This window comes from Pyrgilauda ruficollis, unplaced genomic scaffold, assembly GCF_017590135.1.
Source record: "Pyrgilauda ruficollis isolate IOZ18807 unplaced genomic scaffold, ASM1759013v1 scaffold62, whole genome shotgun sequence".
Taxonomy (NCBI): Eukaryota; Metazoa; Chordata; class Aves; order Passeriformes; family Passeridae; genus Pyrgilauda; species Pyrgilauda ruficollis.
In genome coordinates this window covers 891,664-914,567 of record NW_024527933.1, presented here as the reverse complement: position 1 = coordinate 914,567, position 22,904 = coordinate 891,664, and the positions used below count along the sequence as shown (strand labels likewise).

General features: G+C 48.5%; 1 protein-coding gene across 2 annotated transcripts in view; it reads right to left on the bottom strand.

Annotated features, from left to right (window-relative positions):
* Nucleotides 1–2,995: 2,995 nt before the first annotated feature.
* Nucleotides 2,996–22,904, bottom strand: part of COL5A1 (collagen type V alpha 1 chain) — a 128,899-nt gene continuing 108,990 nt past the window's right edge. Inside the window, exons 45-66 of one of the 2 annotated variants that reach the window (XM_041483929.1) lie at nt 22,290–22,343; nt 21,940–22,047; nt 21,777–21,830; nt 21,587–21,694; nt 21,405–21,458; nt 20,965–21,072; nt 19,921–19,974; nt 19,724–19,777; nt 19,259–19,312; nt 18,771–18,824; nt 18,021–18,128; nt 17,582–17,635; nt 17,432–17,485; nt 16,848–16,955; nt 16,345–16,398; nt 15,708–15,743; nt 14,912–14,965; nt 14,305–14,563; nt 13,843–13,955; nt 11,945–12,013; nt 7,875–8,108; nt 2,996–5,642 (exon numbers count right to left, since the gene is read on the bottom strand). In XM_041483929.1, coding sequence (XP_041339863.1) covers nt 5,496–5,642; nt 7,875–8,108; nt 11,945–12,013; nt 13,843–13,955; nt 14,305–14,563; nt 14,912–14,965; nt 15,708–15,743; nt 16,345–16,398; nt 16,848–16,955; nt 17,432–17,485; nt 17,582–17,635; nt 18,021–18,128; nt 18,771–18,824; nt 19,259–19,312; nt 19,724–19,777; nt 19,921–19,974; nt 20,965–21,072; nt 21,405–21,458; nt 21,587–21,694; nt 21,777–21,830; nt 21,940–22,047; nt 22,290–22,343 — 1,992 coding nt within the window. In that variant the 3' untranslated portion in view covers nt 2,996–5,495. Of the gene's footprint in view, nt 5,643–7,874; nt 8,109–11,820; nt 11,890–11,944; nt 12,014–13,842; nt 13,956–14,304; nt 14,564–14,911; nt 14,966–15,707; nt 15,744–16,344; nt 16,399–16,847; nt 16,956–17,431; nt 17,486–17,581; nt 17,636–18,020; nt 18,129–18,770; nt 18,825–19,258; nt 19,313–19,723; nt 19,778–19,920; nt 19,975–20,964; nt 21,073–21,404; nt 21,459–21,586; nt 21,695–21,776; nt 21,831–21,939; nt 22,048–22,289; nt 22,344–22,904 lie in introns of both variants that reach the window. The other variant, XM_041483930.1, reaches the window with a different exon arrangement.

The following is a 22,904-nucleotide window of genomic DNA, read 5'->3' as shown; positions in this document are numbered from 1 at the left end:
GCTAATTCATGCACACTCCTCTCCACTCCTCATTCCAGCCTCCCACTTGGTCCTGCTGTTTCTGTCTCTCCAGGAGAGCTCTGGTGGCACTCAGGCTGCTCAATCCTTTGTATAAAACACCCATTCACAGCTTCTCTTCTTGTTTGCCAAAACTCACCTAGACAGGGAGGGGATGCCCAGGATCTGGTCTCTAAATTTAATCGGTGCCAACTCTCCTTTTTTGGCCATTTTTATTTTTACCAGTCTGTTGTAAACACAGGGTTTAAGGAGATGGGGGAGGAACATCTCTTGGAGAGGCGACAGCAGCAGGAGCATCCCAACCAGAGCTGTGACATCTTGTGCAAAAGCTGTGGTCCCAATGTGACCCTGAGGGGCACAGGGAGTGGGACAGGGCAGGGCTGTGATCCTGGTCCCCTTTCCCAGCTCCCAGGAGGAACTGGGATGTGCTGGTCCCTGCTGGTGCAGCCCCAGGTCACAGCAGGGCTGGGGGAGCTGTGTTTGGTGAGAGCCTCTGGGCTCTGCTCTCTGCTCCACTCCTACAAATCATGCAGGATGGGCTTTTTTAGGGACAGCCAGTGCTCCACCTGTTGGATCACAAAATTCTTCAGGCTGTAAAACACCTTAGGATGATCGAGTGCAACTGAAGCGAGCCAAGGGAATCCAAGATAAAAAGCAGGGAGTCACCAGTCACAGAGCAGCACGAGGGGCTGGAATTCTTCCTGCAGAGCAGGGCTGAAAACCAAAGCAAGAACAATTCCCATTTCCCAGGCAGACAGCAAATCCCACAGCAGCCCCTGTTTTACCCCTGGCAGCAGTGTGGGAAGCACATGGACACATCCTCGTGCCTGGGTCAGCTCAGGCAACTGCTCAACCTACAGCGTGGGGAAAACTCTGCAGCTTCACCTGCTTTCCTCACACAGCAGGGCAGAAATCCCAGCCCAGGGCAGAAATCCCAGCCCAGGGCACTTAGAATAAAACCCCACATGCAGGGCAAGGCAGAGCAGCAGCCCCAAGCCCTGCAGCCTTCCTTTCCCTGCTTTAAAAGCTGTGGAAATCCCACTGGGATCAGCTGCCTTTGGATAATTCCCACTCCTTGGGCTGGGTGCTGCTCTGCTCCCCCCTGGGTGCTGAGCTTGGTGCTTTTCACCCTCCCTTTGCTGCTTCCTGAGGTTTGTGCTCCTGGCCCTGCCCTTGTGGGATCCCTGAGGTGGGGAGGCAGCTGCTGCTGGAATTTGGGATGAGCAGCCCCATCCTCACCCCATAACTGAGCAAGTTTGGGGGCTCACACTCTGTCTCAATAATCTGCTGCTCTTTCTGTGGCACTTCTAAAAATCCCCCTCAATATTTCACCTGCTGGAGTTACAGCTTTGGAGCTGGAGCACTAAATCATGGACTTTGTTCTAGGAAAAGAGGTGAAAGATCTGCCAGGGCTCCTGTCTGGCAATGCCAGAAACAGTCAGATCCCTCCTCAGATCTCTGGTTTTCCCTAATAGCAGATCAAAGCTTCCCTCAGCACTGAGGCATTTGCTGCAAATCACAACTGGTGAGATGGGCTGGGGTCACCCTGAAGCATGATCAAGGTCCAAGTGAAGTATTTCCAGCCGGGTTTAAGTAAATAAAGTTATTTTGCCTTCATTTCTTCCTGCAGCTGTGGTACCTCTGCATTTCTGGGGTCTATCTGGATGAAGATTTGGCCATAACACCCCAAGATTTCCCAAAACTACTCCTAGAAGTTAATGACAGTCTAAATGAGTAAAGATTAAACCATTTCAGGTCCTGGTTGGATGGGGTTTGGAGCTGGGTTGTGGAAGGTGTCCCTGCCCATGGAACTGGCTGATCTTCAACTTCCCTTCCAACCCACCCCAATCTGTGACTTTGGCTCCTTCTCTGGACACCTTCCAGCAAAGAATGAAGATCTCTGATATCTTCTGCAGCCAGAGAATGAAGGGCAGAAGCTTTTGGGACACAGGGCTTGGTTTGGTCACTGCAGAGCTGAGCTTGTGGCCCCTGACCCACCTGCAGTGCTCCAAACGTCACCTCCTGAAGGTCCAACACCTCCTGGAACTGCAGCACCAAGCAGGGTTTGTTTGAAGATCCTGAGACCCAGAGTGACTCAGATCCAGTGGCAGCCACTGGTGCAGTCTCCCACAGTGAATTCCAGAGGATCCCGGAGTGAAACCTGCAGGAGAGGAGGAGAGGATGAGCAAAGTGTTCCTCATGGTGTTTCCCTCCACACAGCAGAGCCCTGGGGCCAAGAACGGGAATTTGGGGCTTGAAGAGCTCACCAAGGTGCTGAAAAAATGTTTTTTTTCCTGAATTTGTCTTGGGATGAGAAGATCAGCAAGAACAAATCTCCTCTGGTGAAGTTTCTGGTGCTGTGGAGAAGGTGAAGAGCTGCTGGCCACACAATCTTCTCCTCCACATCCCAGCCACCAAAACCACGTTGGATTTTTGCACTGGAATTCCTCACTGAGAAAAAAAAAAAAACAAAAACAACAAACCAAAACCAAAGAAAATATTCCAGGCCTTGAATTCCTCCCCATGATGGGTTTGGATTGTGTTTTGCAGTATTTCTTTACCTTTAAGCACTTCCACTGCTGCTCTGATGAACTCTCCGGGCTCCACAGGGCAGGGGGGTCCTGGGGAAATCCCGCTGCAATCAACTCCAAGAAGAGATTCAACATCACGGGGGTTTAGGTGGAAACAGTAAACTTGATTTATTGAAAAAAAAAATCTATTACATTTATTCCTTTATTACACAGGTTTAAAATATTTAAAAATAGCTCTTATGGGCATTACACTGAAATTTTATGACATGTTTATTGGACTTTGAAGAAATGTACAATACGGCATTTGACACTATATTTTAAAAAGGGCCTTGTGTACTAAAAGTTGGGGTTTTTTTTCCATAGGTTTTATTTTTCTTATCAACATTTGTTCAAGTCAATATATATTAAGGGGAGGAGGGAAATAAAATTACACAAAAAGAAAGGTCTGCAAATACAAGTAGTAATTTTATTGCAATATACCGTAGCTAAGTGGTCTGGGGGGGATTGGAACAGTTGGGAGCTCAGTACAATTACAACACTGTGGAATTCAACAGAGGAAATTTATTATTCTTTTTTCTTTTTTTTTTTAAAACAAAAAAAACAAAGGGAAAAAAAAAAAAAAAAAAAAAAAAAAAAAGCTCCCTTGGTGAGAAAATTGAGAACAGAATCCCATGACCTGGGCAGGCACACAGGTGTGGACAAACATCAGAAAAATCAGGATATGGCTTTGCTGGGATGTGCAACCTTTCCTGCCCTTCCCGCTGTTGCCAAGATGATTGAGAAGCTGAATTCCTTATTTATTATCCTAAATTCCTTTTCACTGCTCTGCTGCCCGGAGTCTGCAGTTTTTAGGGTAGCACCTTTTGGGTTTTTTTTAAAAATTCCCTTAAGTGGGAGAGAGCACAGGATGAAGAAGGGAGAGGGATGGACACGGCTCCTCCAGGCCCCAAAAAGCACCGCCGGCATCGCCGCTCCCTCCAGCACGGCTTTGCCTCCCTTCCTCGGATGCTGCTGCTCTCAATTTGGGCAGGAGGGGGGAAAAGACATCATATATAGGCTTTTTTCACAGTAAATGTGATGTCTTTTCCTTGGTGGTGAAAAATCCCCTTTGAGCTGTGAACGCTCCGGGCCGAGGAATAATAATAATAATAATAATTTATAAAAACCCCACCTTGCAATAGTTATTTTCCAGCTGAGAGACCTGAAGAAGGAAAACGGGCAAGGAGGAAAAATAAATGGGAAAAGAAGAGGGTGTCAAGCACGTTGTGAGCCGTGGAAAGAATAAAAAAAAAGTGGGAAGAGCAGGAAAATTGCAAATTCCCTGGATTGCTGGGCTGGCAGCACCCCCACGGCTTCAGGACACCCAACATCTACATAAATTCATAAATTAGCACCACAAACGTTCAGCCACTGAGGACAATCTGCTCTGCTTCCAACTGGGAAAAGACATGGATATCCTTGGGAAAAACAAATAACAATAATAATAATAATAAATTGTAAGGACATTTAATGTTTTTTTTCTACACAGGCCCACCCAAGGAAGGAGAGGAGCAGGATTTGGACAGAAGAGATAAGAAGGTGCCATGCATTTATCAGCAGCCAAAAATCTGCCTGAAAGTGCCTAAAAAGCCAAGTGGGAGATTGGCCAGTGGCAGGGTATCCCCAGTGTTGTGTTAAAGTTATCAGATAGCACCACAGAGATATGTAAAAATAACTATAAAAAGCACCTTTTTTCTTCTTCTTCTTCTTCTACCTTTTTTTTTTTTTTTAATTTTTTAAAAATTTTTTTATTCTTGATATTCAGAGAGGACAAATGGATTTCCCCTGCCACTGGGATCTGCCACTGGGAATGGATTCAGGTTTAATTCTTATCATTTTAAAGGAATGCTGAAAGAAAAAAAGAAGCATTAATTTAAAATATGGGTGTTAAGCAAGTGGATGAAAAGGCAGAGACTCACTGCAGATCCTGCTTTTTAGATCAGGGGATTTGTAGGGAATTTGTTAAAAAGTGGCTTTAATTTCCTCATTTTGAAAGGAATCATTCCAAAAGGCACCTGTGGCTCAGGGGGCTGCTTTGCACCTGATCCTGGGGGAAATTCCAAGGCTCCAGATCCCAGTTTGGGGCTGGGAAGAGGCAGAAGTGGGGACAGGAGCTGGTGTCTTCATTCCCAGCTGGAAGCTTGGCTGGGATGGGGTGGCTTTAATACAGACAAGGTCACTTGCATGGTTTGAAGGCGGAAACATTCCAACATTTCAAATAAAATACGACACAAATATTTACTCACAAACACACAAAAATAGAAGCACCTTTAAGACACGGCAAAGAGATGCCCAGTGTGACCTTGAGTCAGCACTTTGGAAAACGTGGAATGAGGCAAACTCAGCTGAGGAAACACGGAAAATTCTGGAATTGGCCATGCTGGAGCTGATCCAAACCTTGTGGAAGGCAACAAAACCCCTCTGAGGAGCTTCAGATCCAGGACTGCCGGGACTTCAACATCAAGGTGGACATGAGGAACTTCAAGTTTTTTCCTTTTTTTTTTTTTCTTAGGAACAAACAAACGCTTCCTGGTGAGAAGAAGAGGAGGAGGAGGAGGAGGAGGCAGGAGGAGTTTGCTGGAGGTGGGCTCAGCTCGGTGGCCGTGGGGCAGCAGGGACAGGGCCAGGTCTCCATGTGTGGCTGCTGGTCATGAGATTCCATATCCATCCTGGGAATGGCTGGGAGGGCACAGAGGGGCCGGGGCAAAACCAGGGACACAACAAAATAGGTGGGGGGGAGGAAAAAAAAATAATAACCCATCGCTGTCCAGTTTCAGACCGTGCACGTGACGAGGAATTCTTTTTTTTCTCCTTTTTTTTCTCTTTTTTCTCTTTTTTTGTTTTTAATTAAATGGCGCAATGAGGTTACGAGGTTGCTCATTTGGAGACTAGGTTCAGGTGGCTCTTTTAGCCCAGGAAGCAAGCTGGTCCCACCTCGAATCCAAATTTCTGTGCCGCTTCTCCGAAGTCATTGAACATGATGTCGACTATGGGGACCTGCTCCACTTTGGGCGTGTTGATTTCCAGGATGGTTTTCTGGTAGCCCTTCCTTGCCTGGAATGAGGGAAAGAGGAGCTCTGAGGATGCCTCCAAGCCAACATCAGCACAACTGAATAATCACCACTCTGCTGGGAATGTGGTGTTGATTTTTGCTGGGAATTTTTGGATCCAAATCGGAGTCACCACCACCCAAACAAATTTATTTGCATTTTTAACACATGTGCTGAAAAACCCTTGGGAGATGCCCAGACCTTGGAGCAGAAGCAGATTACAACACTCTAACTCTGCTCCAGCACATTCCCAGGCTGGAATGGGAGCCTGGAAAAGTTGGGGCTGTGCAAAGGTTGTTTTCCCTCCCCCAGGACACACCTGGCTTGTTGGGCAAACGGCAGCAATTTAATTCAAATATATTAATGAAAAGATCACATTTAAAGTTTGGTGGAATTCACAAGGTGCTGCTGTCTTTTTATCACGCCTGGTGGCCACGGAGTTCTTTCCAAAATATAAATAATTATTAGAGGAGCAGAAGCACCCCCTGAGGGCGTACAAAGCTGCACAAACAAGAGAATTTATGGAGCAGCTTTGGGCTCTACCTTTCCCTGTGATTTGTGTGGCTCGAGAGAACAGGCTGGAGCACAGCTATGAGAAAGGGCTGGAAGTTCAGGAAAAACATATTCAAATTATGGGAAGAATTTCAGCCCTGAAGCCTCCCCACTACAGCAGGACCTCTGTGGTAACTCTGTGTGGGGCAGCCCAACCTCATCTCCACAGGGTAGGCCTCAGTCCTGGAATCATTTAGGGTGGAAAAGACCTTTAGGATCATCAAGTCCAACCATTAACCCAGCACAGCCGAGCCCAGCAATTGGATGGGTTGCAGCACTCACTCCCAAAAAAGACATAAAAGCACCTCTAAAGTGCTGGTGGAGTTCTCTAAATTCCTACTGGCCTTTTTATGGGTCTAAGAGTCAGACTAAAATCATCTTTAATGTAGAGAATCAATTGTAAACCCCAAACTCCTTTAAGTAAATAGACAAATCTCAAATATCCTGCCTGCGCTTTGAGCAGCACAATATGCCAGGGCAGCAGATTATTCCAATTTATCTGCCCAAAAGGTAAAGGTTTTCAGGAGCCTCATCCACTTTAAAATGTGCAACACGTGGTCCTCCAGCAAGCCTGAGATTCAGAAGGGGAAGGGAGGAGAAGTCCCTTTTTCCCAAGGATGTTATGTCAGCAGGAGACACGAAAAACTTGAGGATAAACTTCTCCTGAGTGTTTCCAGAAGGGGGCTGGATGCCCTTTCCCTCTCCAGGAACGTGTTAAAAGTTCTAATCTGATTTTCCTCATTGCTCCATCAGTAAAAAATCTGTTTGTGCCAGAACAGAAGCGTTTCAATCTCAAATTACATGAAGAGCCTTTTCTGTCAAACATCTCAATCTTTCTGTCCCGTGGGCTCCAAGTGCTGCAGTTCCAGAGGGTGGGAATTATGCATGTTTTTACACCAGCAAGCTGGGGCTCAAAATAAATGCAGACAGCACCTGCTTTGCCAAATTTTTATCTCCTGAGGGCAGAATTTTCAGAGTTTAAACCCAAATCAAGCATCCAAGAGGAGTTAGAAGAAAAGGGAGGACGTGAGGCACCTTTGGAAATTGTGGGTGTGCTTGTGCACCTCATGAGCAGCACAGCCCAGAGCCTTCCTGGGCCTGCAAGAACAAAAATTCCAACCAAACCCATCCTGATTTGCCTCCAAGAATTCCTGAAAGTTACAGATATCCTTATCAAACCCTGCAAATTTCCAACCCCAGTTTTCAGAATTTCTGAAAGCAGTTAAAAAGATCTTTATCAAACCCTGCAAATTTCCAATCCCAATTTTCAGAATTCCTGAAAGCAGTTACAAAGATCCTTACCAAACCCTGCAAATTTCCAACCCAACTGGGCGCCATCGCTCGCCTCTCCCCGTGTGAGGAATTGGATGAGAGCAAAAGCACAGGGAAGCTTTATAAATAAACAAGCAGCACTTTTAGGCGGATAAATTGGATTAATCAGGTTAATTTGACTCCTGGAGGTGCTGCAGCTGCCCCTGACTTCCAGCAGAATTCCCACGGAATCATTTATTTCCACCTTAGGGAAGAGCACGCTGATGTCTCCCATGTTAAGAACAACCCTGAAGCACCAGGAATTTGGGGGTGATCTGCTCTGGGGAAGATGGTGCTGGCCAAGCAGGGGAGAGGACAGAGGTGTCCCCAAGGTGTCCCCAAGGTGTCCCCAAGGCCAGGAGCCCCCACGTACCGCGCAGCCGTCGAGGGCAGCTCGGATGTAGGGGTTGTTGTCGTAGGACATCTCCTCGTCATTGGAGCCCAGGAAGCGGATGGCCTTGTCGTAGCTGTTGGTGGTGGCATCGTGCCAGGCCACCGACTGGTAGCAGTTGTAGGTGATGTTCTGGTGGGCCGAGGCGCTCAGGAGACGCAGGAAGGTCATCTGCACCACCCCGATGGGGTTCCCATCCGAGTCCACGTAGGAGAGCTGGGAGAGGGGGACAAGGGACAACACTGGGCAGTGAGGGACAGGGAAACACAGCTAGGGGCTCTGAGGGACACCAGTGTCACCAGCACAGGCACTGCTGCTGAGGGACACCAGTGTCACCAACACAGACACTGCTGCTGAAGGACAACAGTGCCACCAGAGACACTGCTCCTGAGGGACACCAGTGTCACCAGAGACACTGCTCCTAAGAGACACCAGTGTCACCACAGATGCTGCTCCTGAGTGACACCAGTGTCACCAACACAGACACTGCTCCTGAGGGACACCAGTGCCACCTGCTCTGCTCACCCAGGAACTTTTTGCTCTCCTGCTGGATGGGGTGAGGGTGTGAGCGAAAAAATTAAATCTAAGGAGGGCAGGGAGAAAAAAAAGAGAAGGGGATTTCAGCCCTGGTTGCAAGAGGGTGGGAATTTGGGGATATGTCTCAAGATTAAGCCAATATTGAATGTATTTCTCCAGCTTTTGAAGAGAAGGTGAATTTCTGTGAGAGTTCAGGGATTTATTTTCCTGTCCTGTCTGACACAAATTTCTGGCTGCTGGGTGTGTTTTGTTCTGCACACTCTGGGGTATCCTCCATTCGTTTTTCCTGGGGTTTGAAGCAATCTTGGCACTGCATCTGCAGCAATGTGCACCTGCTGGTGAGGACTGGGGGCTGCCCTGATTGGAAAAGCCCAGCTCAGGTAAAGGGAAAATGGATTTGCTGCTCTGTTGTGAACACAGATTGTGAATCCCAGTCTTGCACACTGGGATTTGCTCCATTCTGCCCACCAGGCTCCTTTTTCTCCCATGCAGGAGAATTTATTCCTACAAAAAAAATAAATTATTGAAACACAATCCCAGCACTTGGGTGATTCAGGACTTTGTGGGACATTCATGGCCCACAAAATGAGTTTTTGCAGGTATGAACTGACTGTGCTTGAGGTGGCATCTCCAAACCACTGCCCTGGATGGACTGAGGGTTTCTTTAGAAACAACCAGGAACAAAACACAGGCAACCCAACCAGCGTGGATTTCCTCCAGGTACCACCAACCCTCGAGTTGTGGTGCAGGCTGCAAACAGTAGAACAGATTCATAACCACAATACAACACTGAATTAAAAGAGATAATCCAAATAAACAAAGATACCAACCGGTTGTCAGGATGCTGCTGCACTGTCCTCCTGAGAGTTAAATGTGACTGACCAGGAGAGAGCCACGCATGCCAGGAGGAGCTACCAGAAAGCCACCAGCACGTGGAAGGAAGGGGACAAAAAATGCCAAGGACTTGTCACACACCCAGTGTGGCACTACTGACCTGTAGGAGTGACTCTTATTTGGTTTTATATCAAACCAGTGCTTGCCTTGCAGCCTGGCTGCCTTTTAAGGGGTCTTTTGTTGTTCAGCCTGTGCAGATTTTGTGAAGCCCTTTCCAGCTGGAGCCACTGGGAGCTGGCTTTGTGCACAATGTTTGCTCAGTTTGGGAAAATCCTCCAATCTTTTCCTCTTTTCTCTGTGCTGGCAGGTGTCATGTGGCTGGGAGGATGATTGGGATGGGATGGGATGGGATGGGATGGGATGGGATGGGATGGGATGGGATGGGTGCAGGCCTCGTTAGAGCTGCTGGGAATTGTGTGTAACACACAGAGAAAACATCTGCAAGCCTCTTATCCCTCTAAACACAGCTCTGCATCCTGAGGAAAAGTAAGGAATAGGCTCCAAGGGCTCTGTAGAATTGATTAATGGTGTGGGAGCATCAAACCCAGCTGGTTTGGTGGTATTTCATATTTACTGCACCCCTCTTACTTCAGGTGTCTCCAGAAGAAAGGCAGCATCTGCCCAGCTGTGCAATCCCAGGATTTATATGGAGCCCTTGGCAGCACTGAAAATCTTCCCCTCACCTCAAGACACCAGGACCTTCTCCATGGAGTAACAGGAGCAGAGTTACACCTGAGGGGAACTCAAACTCCTTTTGATTCTGCCCATCCACACACAAATTTCAGCTGATTTTAGATCCAGCAGACAAATGTCTCCTCAATTTGCCAATCTCATGGTTCCAGGTACTGACTGAGGCAAAATCAGAGCTAATCTTAAATAAATAAATAAGTAAATAAATAAAACTTCTCTGGTCTGTGTGTTTGACTGTTTTGTGGTTTGCTTAGGTAGGTCTTCCACATACTGGTGGCTTTTTTATTTTTCCAAACAGAAAAAGCAGGACAGGTGAAAAAAAAAAAAAAAAGGCAGGAAAATGACAACACAAAAGGATGGAACAAAGAGCTCCAAGTAGCACCAGAAATGTTTTTATCTAAAAGAGAATAAGCCCTAAGCTCTAGGCTGGCAACGAAGCCTCTAACAGAGCTGGGAAAAAAGAGAAGCAGGGGAGATGGAGAAGTGGATGTACTTGGAACATTAACTGATGAAGTGCTCTGTAATTAAGCTATGAGTAGCTGCCCTCCAAGGAGCCACGAGGCTTAAGCCTTGGCTTTGCAGCCTGATTTGATGGTGCAGAGAAGCCCCAGAAGCCGTGTCCTCCTCGAGGACAGGATCAGAGCAAAATGTGTTTTAGTGGCGATGGAATGCAGAAACTGGGAAACAACGCAGGGCTTGGGTTGTTTGCCCTTTAAGGTGGAAGGTGGGGCACTGCAGGAAGCCCCTGCCCTGGGGAGGGGACAACTCAGTGGGACACAGCAGAGCATCTCCTGTCCCTGGGCAGGTTGGTTTTATCCGTGGAATATTTGCCTGTTCTCGCATTCTCCTGGTTTGACTGAGCTCATTATGTGCATCCCATTAATTCTGCAGGGCCAGGGGACATTTATGGGGCTTAATACACAAATCTGACATCCCTGCCCAGCACTGGGTGTCTGTGGGAATGAGCTCCCCATAATGTGCATGTCCTGTTACCAGATAAGAAACCAGAGCTTTTGCTGGTTTATGCCTTGCTGTCAAGCCTTGTTTGACCTTAAAACAGCTCTTCCCCCATGAAAAAAATCCTTAATTGTGACTCAGTCAAATTCCTTTCCACTAGGCTTGGCTGGAAATCTTCCTTTAAATAAATTACTTTGATTTTCCCAAGCTCTGGGGTCAGCATGAGAGTCCCCAGCACGGTTCATCTCCACATGGGGAACAAAATCCACCCTCTGGGGCAAACCTGTCCTAGAGAAGCCACAGATGTGCAGCTGCTCCCCTGGGTCCCAGCACTGTGCCCAGCTCGGGGCTGGAGCAGCATTTTAGGGATCTCTCAGCTCTTGGGGTAAGGCTGCACTGCTGGGGGATAGCAACAAGGGGACAGCAACATGGGGACACCCAAAATGGGGAGTGAGGAGGAGACAGCGACAGCGCTCCCTGTGGGATGCAGCACTGCCTGTGGGATGCAGCTCTCCCTGTGGGATGCAGCACTGCCTGTGGGATGCAGCTCTCCCTGTGGGATGCAGGACTGCCTGTGGGATGCAGCACTCCTGCAGGGCTCTGTGCAGACAAACCTGCCCCAGGGTCCCCAGGGTGTCCCCTTCTATCCCCAGGCAAAGCTCAGCTCCCCACTTCCCAGTCAGGCAGACTGGAACAAAGCCCCCCGGTGGCTTTGGGGTCTCTCTCAGAATTCCACCTTAAACATCTCCATGTGCCTGGGAGGGGGGTTAGTCCAGCATGCAGAGGCAGCAGTGTGGCCATACCAAAGCGGGTGACAAGCTCTGATTCAGGGCCAGGGTTAGCCACTTACCAAGGACCCCCGCTTGTATTGACTATACCATGTGGAAGGCTGTTCTTTGGGCCAACGAGCCATTTTACTCTGTAAAATATGACAGGGGGTTAAAGGAAACAGCAAGCACCAGGATGCCTCTTACCAGTTTACCGCGCTTGAATTCACTGAACCACGAGCCTGGGTTTTCCTTGGGCCAGGAAGTAATTCTAGCCTAGTTTGTGGACAGCAAGGAGGGAAGAGAGAAAGAAAAAGAAAAATCAAAATTAAAAAGTTTACTTTCATTCCAGAGTTTGCATGTCTTATTGAAACTGTCCAACTTGCTTTAAAATGGTTTTTTAAAAAATTTTTATACATCAGTAATGAGAGCAGAAGGTGGCTCTGAAGCAGTGGAGATGGAGTGGTGCTGCTCTGGCACCAGCCTCCTTTGCTAGGGCCTGTCTCTGCCTCCTAGGAACTTGGGATACAAATCCAGCAGTGGCAGGAAAATTAAAAGGAAAGACAGAGAGGGAAAAAGGAAGCATGGATGGGAAAGGTGCATTGATCTTCGTGTGGAGGGCAGTGCTGGTGCTGGAGAAGCCTGGTGCCTCTCTCAAGCCAAATCCAGGTGCTGTGGGGCTGGGAAAGGCAAAGGATGTGATGAAGGAAAAGCCTCTGCCTCCCGAGGTGCTGGACACACAGGATGGAGCTCCAGGTACCCAGAGTGACACAGGGGTGACCTGGACAAGGAATCAGCCATGGGAGCATCCTTGAGGCAGCTCAGCTCAGCAGCTGAGTCAGAGCACAAGGAAGGAGTGTGGCTGCTCCCTCAGCCTCCCATAACGCCCTCATTTGTGCTGGAAATCTCTCCTGAAGCAGCAGCCCAGCTGCAGGTGGCTGGGAACTGTCCTGCCCTTTGCAGGATGTCACCTGCAGAGCAAATCCAGTGTTTGTGCTCGGGGAGGGATGAGCTGAGAGGAGCCATGGCTGAAACTCTGCTGTGGCTCATCACAAACCTACCCACCCACCAGCCAGGGCTCTTTGCATCCCTCTGGGTGGGAGAAGTTTTTTCTTATGGATCCCAGCATGAAATTTGTATTTGAGAAGTTCTGCAGCTCCACAGAACTCCTCACTGAACCAGCACAGCAGGAGCTCAGGCCCCTGCAAGATCATAGCCAGACTCTGCTTTTTGAGCTGTCAAATTTTGAGGCAAAACACAGCTCACTGATGCAAAGGAAGAGGAAATCCATCTCCTCTTTAAACAGCCCCAAGAAAAACTCAGGGAGGATTTATGTGGCGTGTGGTTTGTGCTGTGCTGACACACATTTCTGGTGGATGAAATGCAGCAGGAGAGCAGCTCAGCTTTGTCACAGCTGGAGCACAACTGTGACACTGGCACAGCTCCCCCCAGGCTGAATTGTTGTGTTTCTGCTTGGCCAGTGCCACAGCTGGTCCCCAGGCAGCGGGAAGAGCAGCTCTGGAAAACAGAGTGCAGGGACACAGGACAAAAATGATGGGTATGGCTGAGCTAAGAGCATCATTACACAAATAACTTCATCAACCTTGTGCAGCCGTGCCAGGGAGAGCTCTGAGCCTGCCTGCAATCATTTAGGATCATTTACCCACAAGGAACAGCAGGAAAAATGACAGGAGGTAAACATTTATCTGCCCTGCCTGGAGACACAGGGAGGGGAGGGGAGTCAGTGGTGCTTGGGCATGCAGGCAGTGCAGCAGGGCTGTGGGAGGGAATGAGTTAAACAGAGCTCCCAATTCCTGCACCAACACACACCCCTGCCTTGGACAGCAAAGTCCAAAAAATTAAGGTCTTAGCATTTATTATGCCTGGGAAACCATCAGAGGTTTGGCCCAAATCACAGTTTAAATCTGATTTTCTCTTTGTCAACATATTCCATGTTATTTCAGAAGGTAATGTTGTGTAACAAAGGAACATTCTGGAACTTTGATCCTTCCTTGCTGCTGTTCAATTGGCTGTCTATGAAGATTCACATCAGGAAACCATCTATCACCAGGACAGAGGGGAAAGCAAAGGTGGTGTGGACTTACTCCTTCAGATTTCTTATCAGGGAAGATGCAGGTCTCTCCACCAGCCGTGAAATTACAGTAAACTTTGAAAGAGTCCCTGGAACACCCCTGGTTGGGATCAACCCAGTATTCACCTGGATGAGGGAACAGAAGGGAAGAAAGGATCAGCTCAGAGTCACTTCAGCAACCTCCTCACCTGGGATGTTTCACCTCTCATGGGTTGTTGTTTATGTGTAGTTTTTGAAAGCTGGTCATGTTCTGGTGCTAGGTGAAGAAGGTTTTTCATCCCATATCCCCATTTTTAGAGCAGGACATTTCAGCTGGAAGGGCTGTCCAGTGACATCCAATCCAGCTCTACATATTCCTTCTCCACCAGCCACATCCCCCATGGACTCCCCAAATTCCTGCTCTTCCAACCCTTCCTTCTGCATGAAGCTGCAAAACCCCCAGAATTCCCTACATCCCCCCTATCCTGGGACACACCATCTGGGAAATCAGGGTGGCAGAGCTGCAGGTCCTTGCAGGTGCGTGCTGGGTTGTGCTGAGTGCCCAAGGGATGCTTCATCTGCTCGATTTCCAGTTTCAAGGAGTTCAGGGAGCCGAAAATCTCCTCCATGCCATCAGCATAGTCCATGTAGTTGTCAGCATTGCCATCGTCCAGCAGCTGGCTGGCATCAATGTTCCTCCTGGTCCTCTTGGCAGCCTGGATGGGCAGGGGCTGGATGACTTCTCCAGGAGGACCCTGATTTTTGGGGGGAGAGACAAAAGACACAACTTCTCATTCATTGGGAAAAGGACACAAGAGATGGACAAAGCAGCAACATCCCAAAATACACATTGGACATGGGAAACAGCCATGGATGGTGCTGATAAAACCTCTGCCTTCAACACTTTCCACCTTCCCTTCTTCTCTTCCCATTAATAAATCCTCCTTTCCCATCCTGCTTTCTCCCCCAGTGTCTCCAAGAGATTCCAACCCATTGCTAGGATTGGAAAGGAATTTTTGTCCAGATATTTTTTTGCTTCCCAAATTCCAGCACCCATGAAGTCTGAACCTTGTTTCATCCTTCACCTTATGGGTTCTACTTACAGGAGGTCCTGGGGGCCCAGGAAGACCTGATTCACCCTTTGGACCTGTGGGACCCTGGATGGAAAAACAAGGGAAAATCAGGAGTCACTCAGGAGAATTCACCTGGTACTTTTATCACATCCCAAACATTATTTTAACTGTGCTCATTTTTGTCCCTTCAGGCACACAAGAAGAGTCTCCCTGTACCCACATCCCAAGAAAATGGTATTTTTGGTTATTTTTGGTGTTTAGGTGAAAGAAAAGATCAAACACCTGGAGTTAACAGTCAGATTTTTCTTATGCTTCCTACGGAATGCATAAAATGCATAAAATCTTTAACTCTCCCAACCAACCCAACAGTTCTGCAAGTCAAATAAAATCTTCAAATTAGTAAAACATCGAATTCTGGATGGCAAAAAGACACTAAGAAGTTGCCCAAAAGAGGAATTTTTAGCTGCCTGCACAGCAGCTCTGCACCACGAACCTCCAGAGTCTCATTTCTCACCGAGTTCTTCACTTTCCAACTTCCCACCTCCCGCTTTTCAGGGGCTATTTTTAATCCCCTCCACTCTCCAGCAGCAGCTTTTCTCCTCAGGACTAAGCACTGGATTGCTCCTTAAGATCTCTGCTGCTCTGCTCTTCAGGGAAGTGCAGTTGTGGCACAGAAAGCTTCCCCTATTATCATTGCTGGGCTTAGGTAGAGTTTGCTAAGTCCTCTCTGCTAATTGCATTCATTTTACTGATGAGGGGAGTCCCAGCTTGTCCTACACTCAATAAAAACCCCTCAGCCTCTTCCTTTAGCTGTGTCCATACTCACTGATGAGCCTTTAGCACCTTTGGGACCAGGTGGACCCTGTGGAGAGACAAACACAGAAAGGAGTCAGCTCATTTCCAAGCAGAGAGTTCAGAAAGGGAATTTTTAAAAAATTAACTCCCTTTCTGTTTCCATTTCCCCCATCCACTTCAGCTGGGTGTTGCTTTTATTTGCCAACAGACAAAAAGCTTTTGTGGCAGAGCTCCACACTCCTGCCCCAGTGGGGAGTGGGGAAGCTGCTGGGTGATTCCTGGAACATGGGGCTGATCCCACTCCCTGCTCAGGACACCCAGCTGGGCACCCCAGGGTAGCACAGGGCCTTTGGGCATCTAAAAAAGTGATAAAAATCAGCAAAAAAGGGCAATAAATCCCCGTGGGATTGTGGATATTCCAAAAGAAAGGGGGAGGGAAACAAGGTGGGACGATTTCCCTGTGCCCATCTCCCACATCTTCAACCCATCTCCCACATCATTTCCAGCACTCCTGGAACTCATCCAAGGGTTTTTTAAGGGCTCAGCTGAAAAAAACCCATTGTGACCAACATCCTGCTACAGCCAGGGCTGTGCTGGGCATTCCTGGGAGCACCAACGTGGCTCCTGAGGGCTCCCAAGGAATTCCAAGGTCATTGGTTGTCACCTACCGGTAATCCTGGTGGCCCTGGAGGTCCAATGGGTCCAGAGGGACCTGTGATACCCTAAAAGATAACAGGAAAATAACACTGATCAGCAATTCTGGCCTAAAATTACACATCCAACCCCTGCTCCCAGGTGAGCACCCAGTTTTGGGGGATTCCAGTCCAATCTGGAGCTTTACCTGGTTTTTAGAGCATGGACAAGGAATGTCCTATCTCATTTTTTAAAAACACTTTTAAAAATCAGCCCTTCAGATGAATATTTAATGGCACCATCCCTCCAAGTCTATTCAATTCTTTCATAGGACCCTTGAGAATCTGCTTCCCACTAAAATGGATCATTTTGGAGGAAATCCATGTTTCACACATAGAATAAACCACATTAATACAGAAAATATCCCTCAAAAACTGCCAAGGATCTCCTGCCAGGGTTGTCCATCTCTGCTATGCTGCATCTCCTTGAGGGTGCAATGCTCCAAAGCATGTTCCAGGAAGGTTTAGGGAATATTTACCTGCTCTCCTTTGGGTCCTGCTGAGCCCTGGGGCCCTGGGAGGCCTCTGTCACCCTTTTCTCCCTGCTCTCCTGGTGGTCCAATAAGACCAATTAAACCTGGGTGACCCTGGGGGAAAAGAGCAGATGTTAATTAGGATTTCTGACTGCAGAGAGCAAAGACATTTCCAGATTCAACCCCAAATACCTGAGTGAGGTGAGAGGAATTTGTAGCACATGGAAGGGGCAGAGTGGACAAAAATAGGAGATTTTTACAACCCAGAAAATGCTACAAATGGAGAAAGAACCTCTGCACTAGAGCAACTGCTCATTCCCTGGGGTTATATAAATATATATATGTGACAGAAATGTTTATAGGGTAGAGAATCACCCCAAAAACGAGCCAGGGCTCTGCACCTCCACACTCCCCCACAGCTCAGCTCCTTGGGGCACACTCAGAGTGCTCCAGCTCTCCTCTGAAGATGTCACTGGGGCTGGTGACACTCCCCAGCCTTGTCCTGCCAGCTGCAGGACCCCTGTGCAGTGCCATTGGTGCCCCCACACCCCACCAGGGATCAGGCAATGGGATCCTGAGTGGATTCTCACCTTCTCCCCTTTAGGACCAGAGTCTCCTTTCAGACCAGGCAAACCCGGAGGGCCCTTTGGGACACAGAGGGAAACAAAAGAGGGAATGAACTCATGTCACACTCATTCATCCAGCTCAAAAACTCCTGGAATCGCATGCTCTGGACATACCATTGGGCCTGGAGGACCATCTGGGCCAGGGGATCCTGGGAGACCTTGTTCACCCTGTAAAAAAAGTGCAATTCCCTCATTCCCAGTGACAGTAGTGCTCCCAGCTGGGAATATTCTGATTATTCACCTGTGCCAGGGAACCTTTGTCCTGGCTTTTCACAGGTGGCAAAAGCAAAAGGATTTATGTTCCTTCCATGCTCAAATCTCTGCTGGAAAAGGGACTTTGTGGATCAAGGAAAATCACTGCTGGAGAGTGGCTGAAGACCCAAGACTCAAATGAAACATGTGGGAGATGATATTCACCATCCCATTATTCCCATGAAATAAGTTTTATCTGCTGTCAGGCATTCCAGCACAGACAGAACACTGGGAAAAGGCATCTTCCAGGCAGCTGGGGTACAGGAACAAAGCTGAGCTTTCTCAGGCTGGGAATACTCACAACTGGACCAGGAATCCCACGAAGGCCATCGGGGCCGGGCTTCCCTGGAGCACCTTGGGGACCAATGGGTCCAGTCTTCCCAGGAGGTCCTTCCAAGCCAGCTTCCCCCTGGACGAAGAAGCAGGGTGTTGAATTTGTGTTGGGACATCAGAGGATTTTGTGAGATGGTGCCAGGGTGTCATGGAGTGGATGCAGATCCATGCAAAGCACGTGAAACTTTCTGCTCCTTGATTTTCCTGCTGCTCCCTCCACCTCCAAACTCTCCAGGCTCCTTCAGTTTCCAGCCTTGCCTGAATTCCAGCAGGAACCACCCTTTGGCTCTGAGCTCTCCTGGGTTCAGGGACACCCCTCCATCCACCCATCCTCCCTCCCCTGTGCTGCCACAACGGGATCTGTAATTTCCAATCCCATCTCCATTTACCTAAACAATCCCAGCCCATGAATGCTGTGTTTGCCCTGGGAAAGGACACGGGGCTCTGCACACCCCATTATTTACAACACATCACACTGCCAAATATAGCACTTGGATGTTTCAAATGAGGCAAAACATTCCCCTGACCTTACCAAGCCCTAATTATCTCCACAGAGCTTGTTAAGGGCTGAAACATAAGCTCAGATTTGAGGCCAGTGGCCCCAAATCCAGGCTAATTTGTTGTAACACGCAGCAAAATCAACTCCCTGCCTTGGCAGAGGGAGATCCTCTTGGACTATCAAGGACACAGCACAAATGAAATCCCATTCAGCTCTCACCTTGGCTCCTTTCTCTCCTTGCCTTCCTTCAGGACCAGCTGGACCAGGAGGGCCCTAAAGAAAGCCCAGAGTAGATGGAAAACACAGTTAGATCCTGCTGATCTGCAACGGTCTGTTGGAATTAGCAAAACGATGCTGCAGCCCCAGGGAAGGAGACAAAATGGAGACAAATATCCCTGAAAAGATTTTTAAATTAGCTCCTTGCTAAATGAATCCCTGGGTTCTGCCAGCAAGGCAGGAAGAGCAGGAGCACCTCATTCTTGGGTTTTCTTTGGGCTGTTAACATCTTTAAAAAAAATCCATGGGATTTGCTTGGCAGCTTCCCATCAATTTCCAACGGGTGTGGATGGTGCATCATTTTATTTTTTTAATTATCACATATTTTATACAGTATTTACACAGCATTTATTGGAGACTTAGTAACACCATGACTTTTAAAAAGTTAATGGAAGTGCTTTTGTGAAAATCTTCCTAAAAAAACAACTCACCCGTTTTCCAGGGGGTCCAGAGGGGCCTGGCTCTCCTGTGGGCCCAGGGGAACCCTGCAGGGAGAGAGGGGAGGGGAACAAATCATGAGTGCCCCATCCATGGATGGACGGATCCCTGGATGGATGGATGGATGGATGATGGATGGATGGATGGATGGATGAGGGATGGATGACGGATGATGGATGGATGGATGGATGGATGAGGGATGGATGACGGATGATGGATGGATGGATGGATGGATGGAGGATGGATGGATGGACGGAGGATGGATGGATGGATGGATGATGGATGGATGGAGGGATGCATGGAGGCATGGATGGATGGATGACACAGGAGGGAAGGAGATCCTCATTGGGCAATTCCCACTGGGAAATTCTGGTAGGAATGAGAGGCTCAGTGCCCCTGGAGCTGACACAGAGCCATGGGCACTGTGGGGAACAGCTCTCATCTCTCCAGGTACTCACAGTCTGTCCAGGTTCACCATCATCACCTTTGTCACCAGGGGGACCATCTTGACCCTAAAAAGGAAGGAAAAAGGAACAAGGAGGTGTTTTTAGGGTGTGAATGAGCAAAGGAAATGCCAGGGGAGCTGCTGGGAATGAGGAGCACTGTTGAGTTTCATCACCCCAGGAGCAGAAAGCTCTGTGAGACCAACACTTACAGCTGGGCCAGGCTCTCCAGGAGGACCAGGGTCACCAGGGAAACCAACTGGACCCTGCAAAGAGAGAAGAATATTCCCAAGTGAGGGATGTTGCACCTGGAGAGCACCAGTGACAACATGGGGAGCCACCCTCTGGAGTAAACCCCAATTTCTACAACCACAACCCCTCTTTGCAGCTGCAGTCTTTTCACCCTGTCCCAGCCAGTCCAGATCTGCATCCTGACTGCCAGAGCTCCAAAGGCAACGTTGGGACTTCCATCCCAGTTTTTCAAAAATCCTCTGGCTGGGTGACAGCAGAGTCCTCCCAGCTTTGGGAACGTGCAGATTGGAAGGTTTTGCTTTTGCAAATGTGTGACATTTTGCACAGGAGGAGCCTCTCAGAGCATTTAATGACTGAAACACTTCAGCATTCTTCCCCATACAATGTCTGTCGGGTGCTTCACATGATTCCAGGAGCAGCCTGCAACCCATCACAGATATCCCAAATCCCATCTGTTAGGAGGGATGACTAAACTCCCCTGCCTCCTCTGCTTCTTTGTGCCATCTTGCCTTACCTCATCATAAATTTCAGGCATCAGAGGAGCCTGCAAAATAAACCCTGTGCCATTGTCCCCTGGTAAAATCAGCAGAGCTCCACTGGCTTCAGCAGAGCTGTAGAAATTATCAGCAGCAGGGAGCTGGGTGTGCAGGTACAGCTCCCAAACCCAATAAATCTCCTTGATCCTATTTTGGAAGCTCTGCTCTGGTGCAGAAGACCTTGGAAAGCCATAAACACAAAGTGACCCTACTGCAGCTCCTCTCCATGGGCTGAGGTTCCTGATAGCCTGCAAAAAGCACTGATAATTCCAGTATTTCTGGGAAGTATGGTACAGCAGGGTCTTTCCCTCATCAGCACCCTGAGGAAGGGGGCTGAGATCATGGATCACGAGAGGAGAAATTCCATGGTTAGGATACTAGTTTAAATTTCCACAGATATCTCTGGGAACATCTTTTCATGCAGAAATCTCTGCTGGCAAGGCAAGGAAAGACTGAGGGGGTACTTACAGGGCTGCCTTTGGGGCCATCATCACCTGGTGGGCCTTTGGGGCCAGGTGGACCAGCAGCACCAGAGGGACCTGCTTCTCCCTTTTCACCTCTTTCACCTTTAGGGCCCTGTAAAGGAAAAGAAACTTTATTATCAAGACAAAAAATCCCATACTGATCTCTAATTATCCTTTAATCAATTCTGAGCAAGAAGATCTATTTGTGTCTCCAAACACAAGGACATGATTTAACAGTCCCTTCCCACAAGGACTGAGTGGTGTTCATGGTGTTCAGTCGTGGGTAGCCCAGATTTGGTGACTAAACGTGATCCTATAAATACCCAGGAACGTGGCAATGTGTCATCAATAGCCAAATCCAGGACAGGGCTGGTTCAGTCCCTGCTGTCCCATCCACATCCACACCTCTCCAGCACATCCATGCCTCTCCCAGGGGGCACTTACCGGCAGGCCAACCTCTCCAGGGAGACCAGGCTCACCAGATTCCCCAGGTTCACCCTACACGTGGAAAAAAAGGGTGGAAATATTCACATTTCTGCAGAGGGATGAGTTTTCTGTTGGCACAGCAAAGCCACTGCATGAGTGCTGCAGCAAACTCTTGCTTCAGGCTCGTCCGGGTGCTTTACCTTCTCTCCTACTGCACCAGGGTTTCCTATTCCTCCAGGAGGACCCTGTGGACCATCTGCTCCTGGTGGCCCAGATGGACCTCTGGGTCCTGGTGGGCCTGGTGGACCCTGAGAGAAAAGGAGGACAAATTTCAGATGGGTTTCTCAGAGCAATGTCAGTGGTGAAATAAGAAATTTGGAAGCCCCTTACCATCTGCCCAACGTCACCCGTTTCTCCCTTTTCCCCAGGTGGTCCAGGCAGGCCCTGTGGAGGTGCAGAGGATGAATTTTAGCTGTGAACATCTCAGCTGTGAACATCTCAGGTGAGCCCCAGCTCTCACCACCCTAAACCCTCCCTGGATGCTGCAAATTACCTGCAAGCCCACAGGGCCGGGGGGACCAGGGAAACCTCGGGGTCCTTCGTCACCTTTCTGACCAAAGAGGCCTTGCTGTCCTCGGGGCCCGGGCTCTCCATCAGCTCCCTGCAAGGACAGGGTCTGATCAGCCCAGGACAGACCTGGGGACACACCAACCCCACCCCACCACCCCCTGCTCGGGTTGGGCAGCAGCAGTGCCAGGCAGGAATCATCCCAGTGCTTCCCAGGAGGCTTTTTGGGGAAAAAAAGCCAGCAGCAGTGCCAGGCAGGAATCATCCCAGTGCTTCCCAGGAGGCTTTTTTTGGGGAAAAAAAAAAGGATTTCTGCTAATAGGGAGCAATACTCACAGCTGGGCCAGGCTGACCAATTGGGCCTTGGGGACCAGTGGGGCCTGGGGGACCCTGTCACAAAAAAAAATGTCAGTGTTAGGAGAGAGTGACAAATTCACCTGGAAAAGGTGAATTCCTTCAATACAAACTCCATTAAAACTGCATTAATTCCCAAAAGAGAGATGGAGAACAGGGTGAGATCTCCCAGCACTCAGCCCTAACTCCTGGGTAACTCATGTTCCTCAGGCTCTGGGCAGCACAAAAAGGGTGTGGAACTGCAATTACCACAGAATTACAGGATGGTTTGGGTTGGAAGGGACCTTTAAAAATCTCGTGGTCCATCTCTCTGTCATGAGCAGAGACATCTTCAACTAAATCAGAAAGGGAACTTCAGCCAAAGACCCAACTTTGGTGGCAACACTGCTCATGTTTCACAGATATTTCCATGCTAAGTGGGTGATGTGGAAATATCTCAATGTTCCTGGGAGCTGGAGGCTCCCACTTGAGGCTCTCACTCTTTTTTTACACCATGTGGGTATTTGATGAAGCACAGAAGATGAATCAACATTAGAAAATGATATAAATTTAATTTCTATTTCCAGCAAGCCCTGTCACAAAAAAAAATGTCAGTGT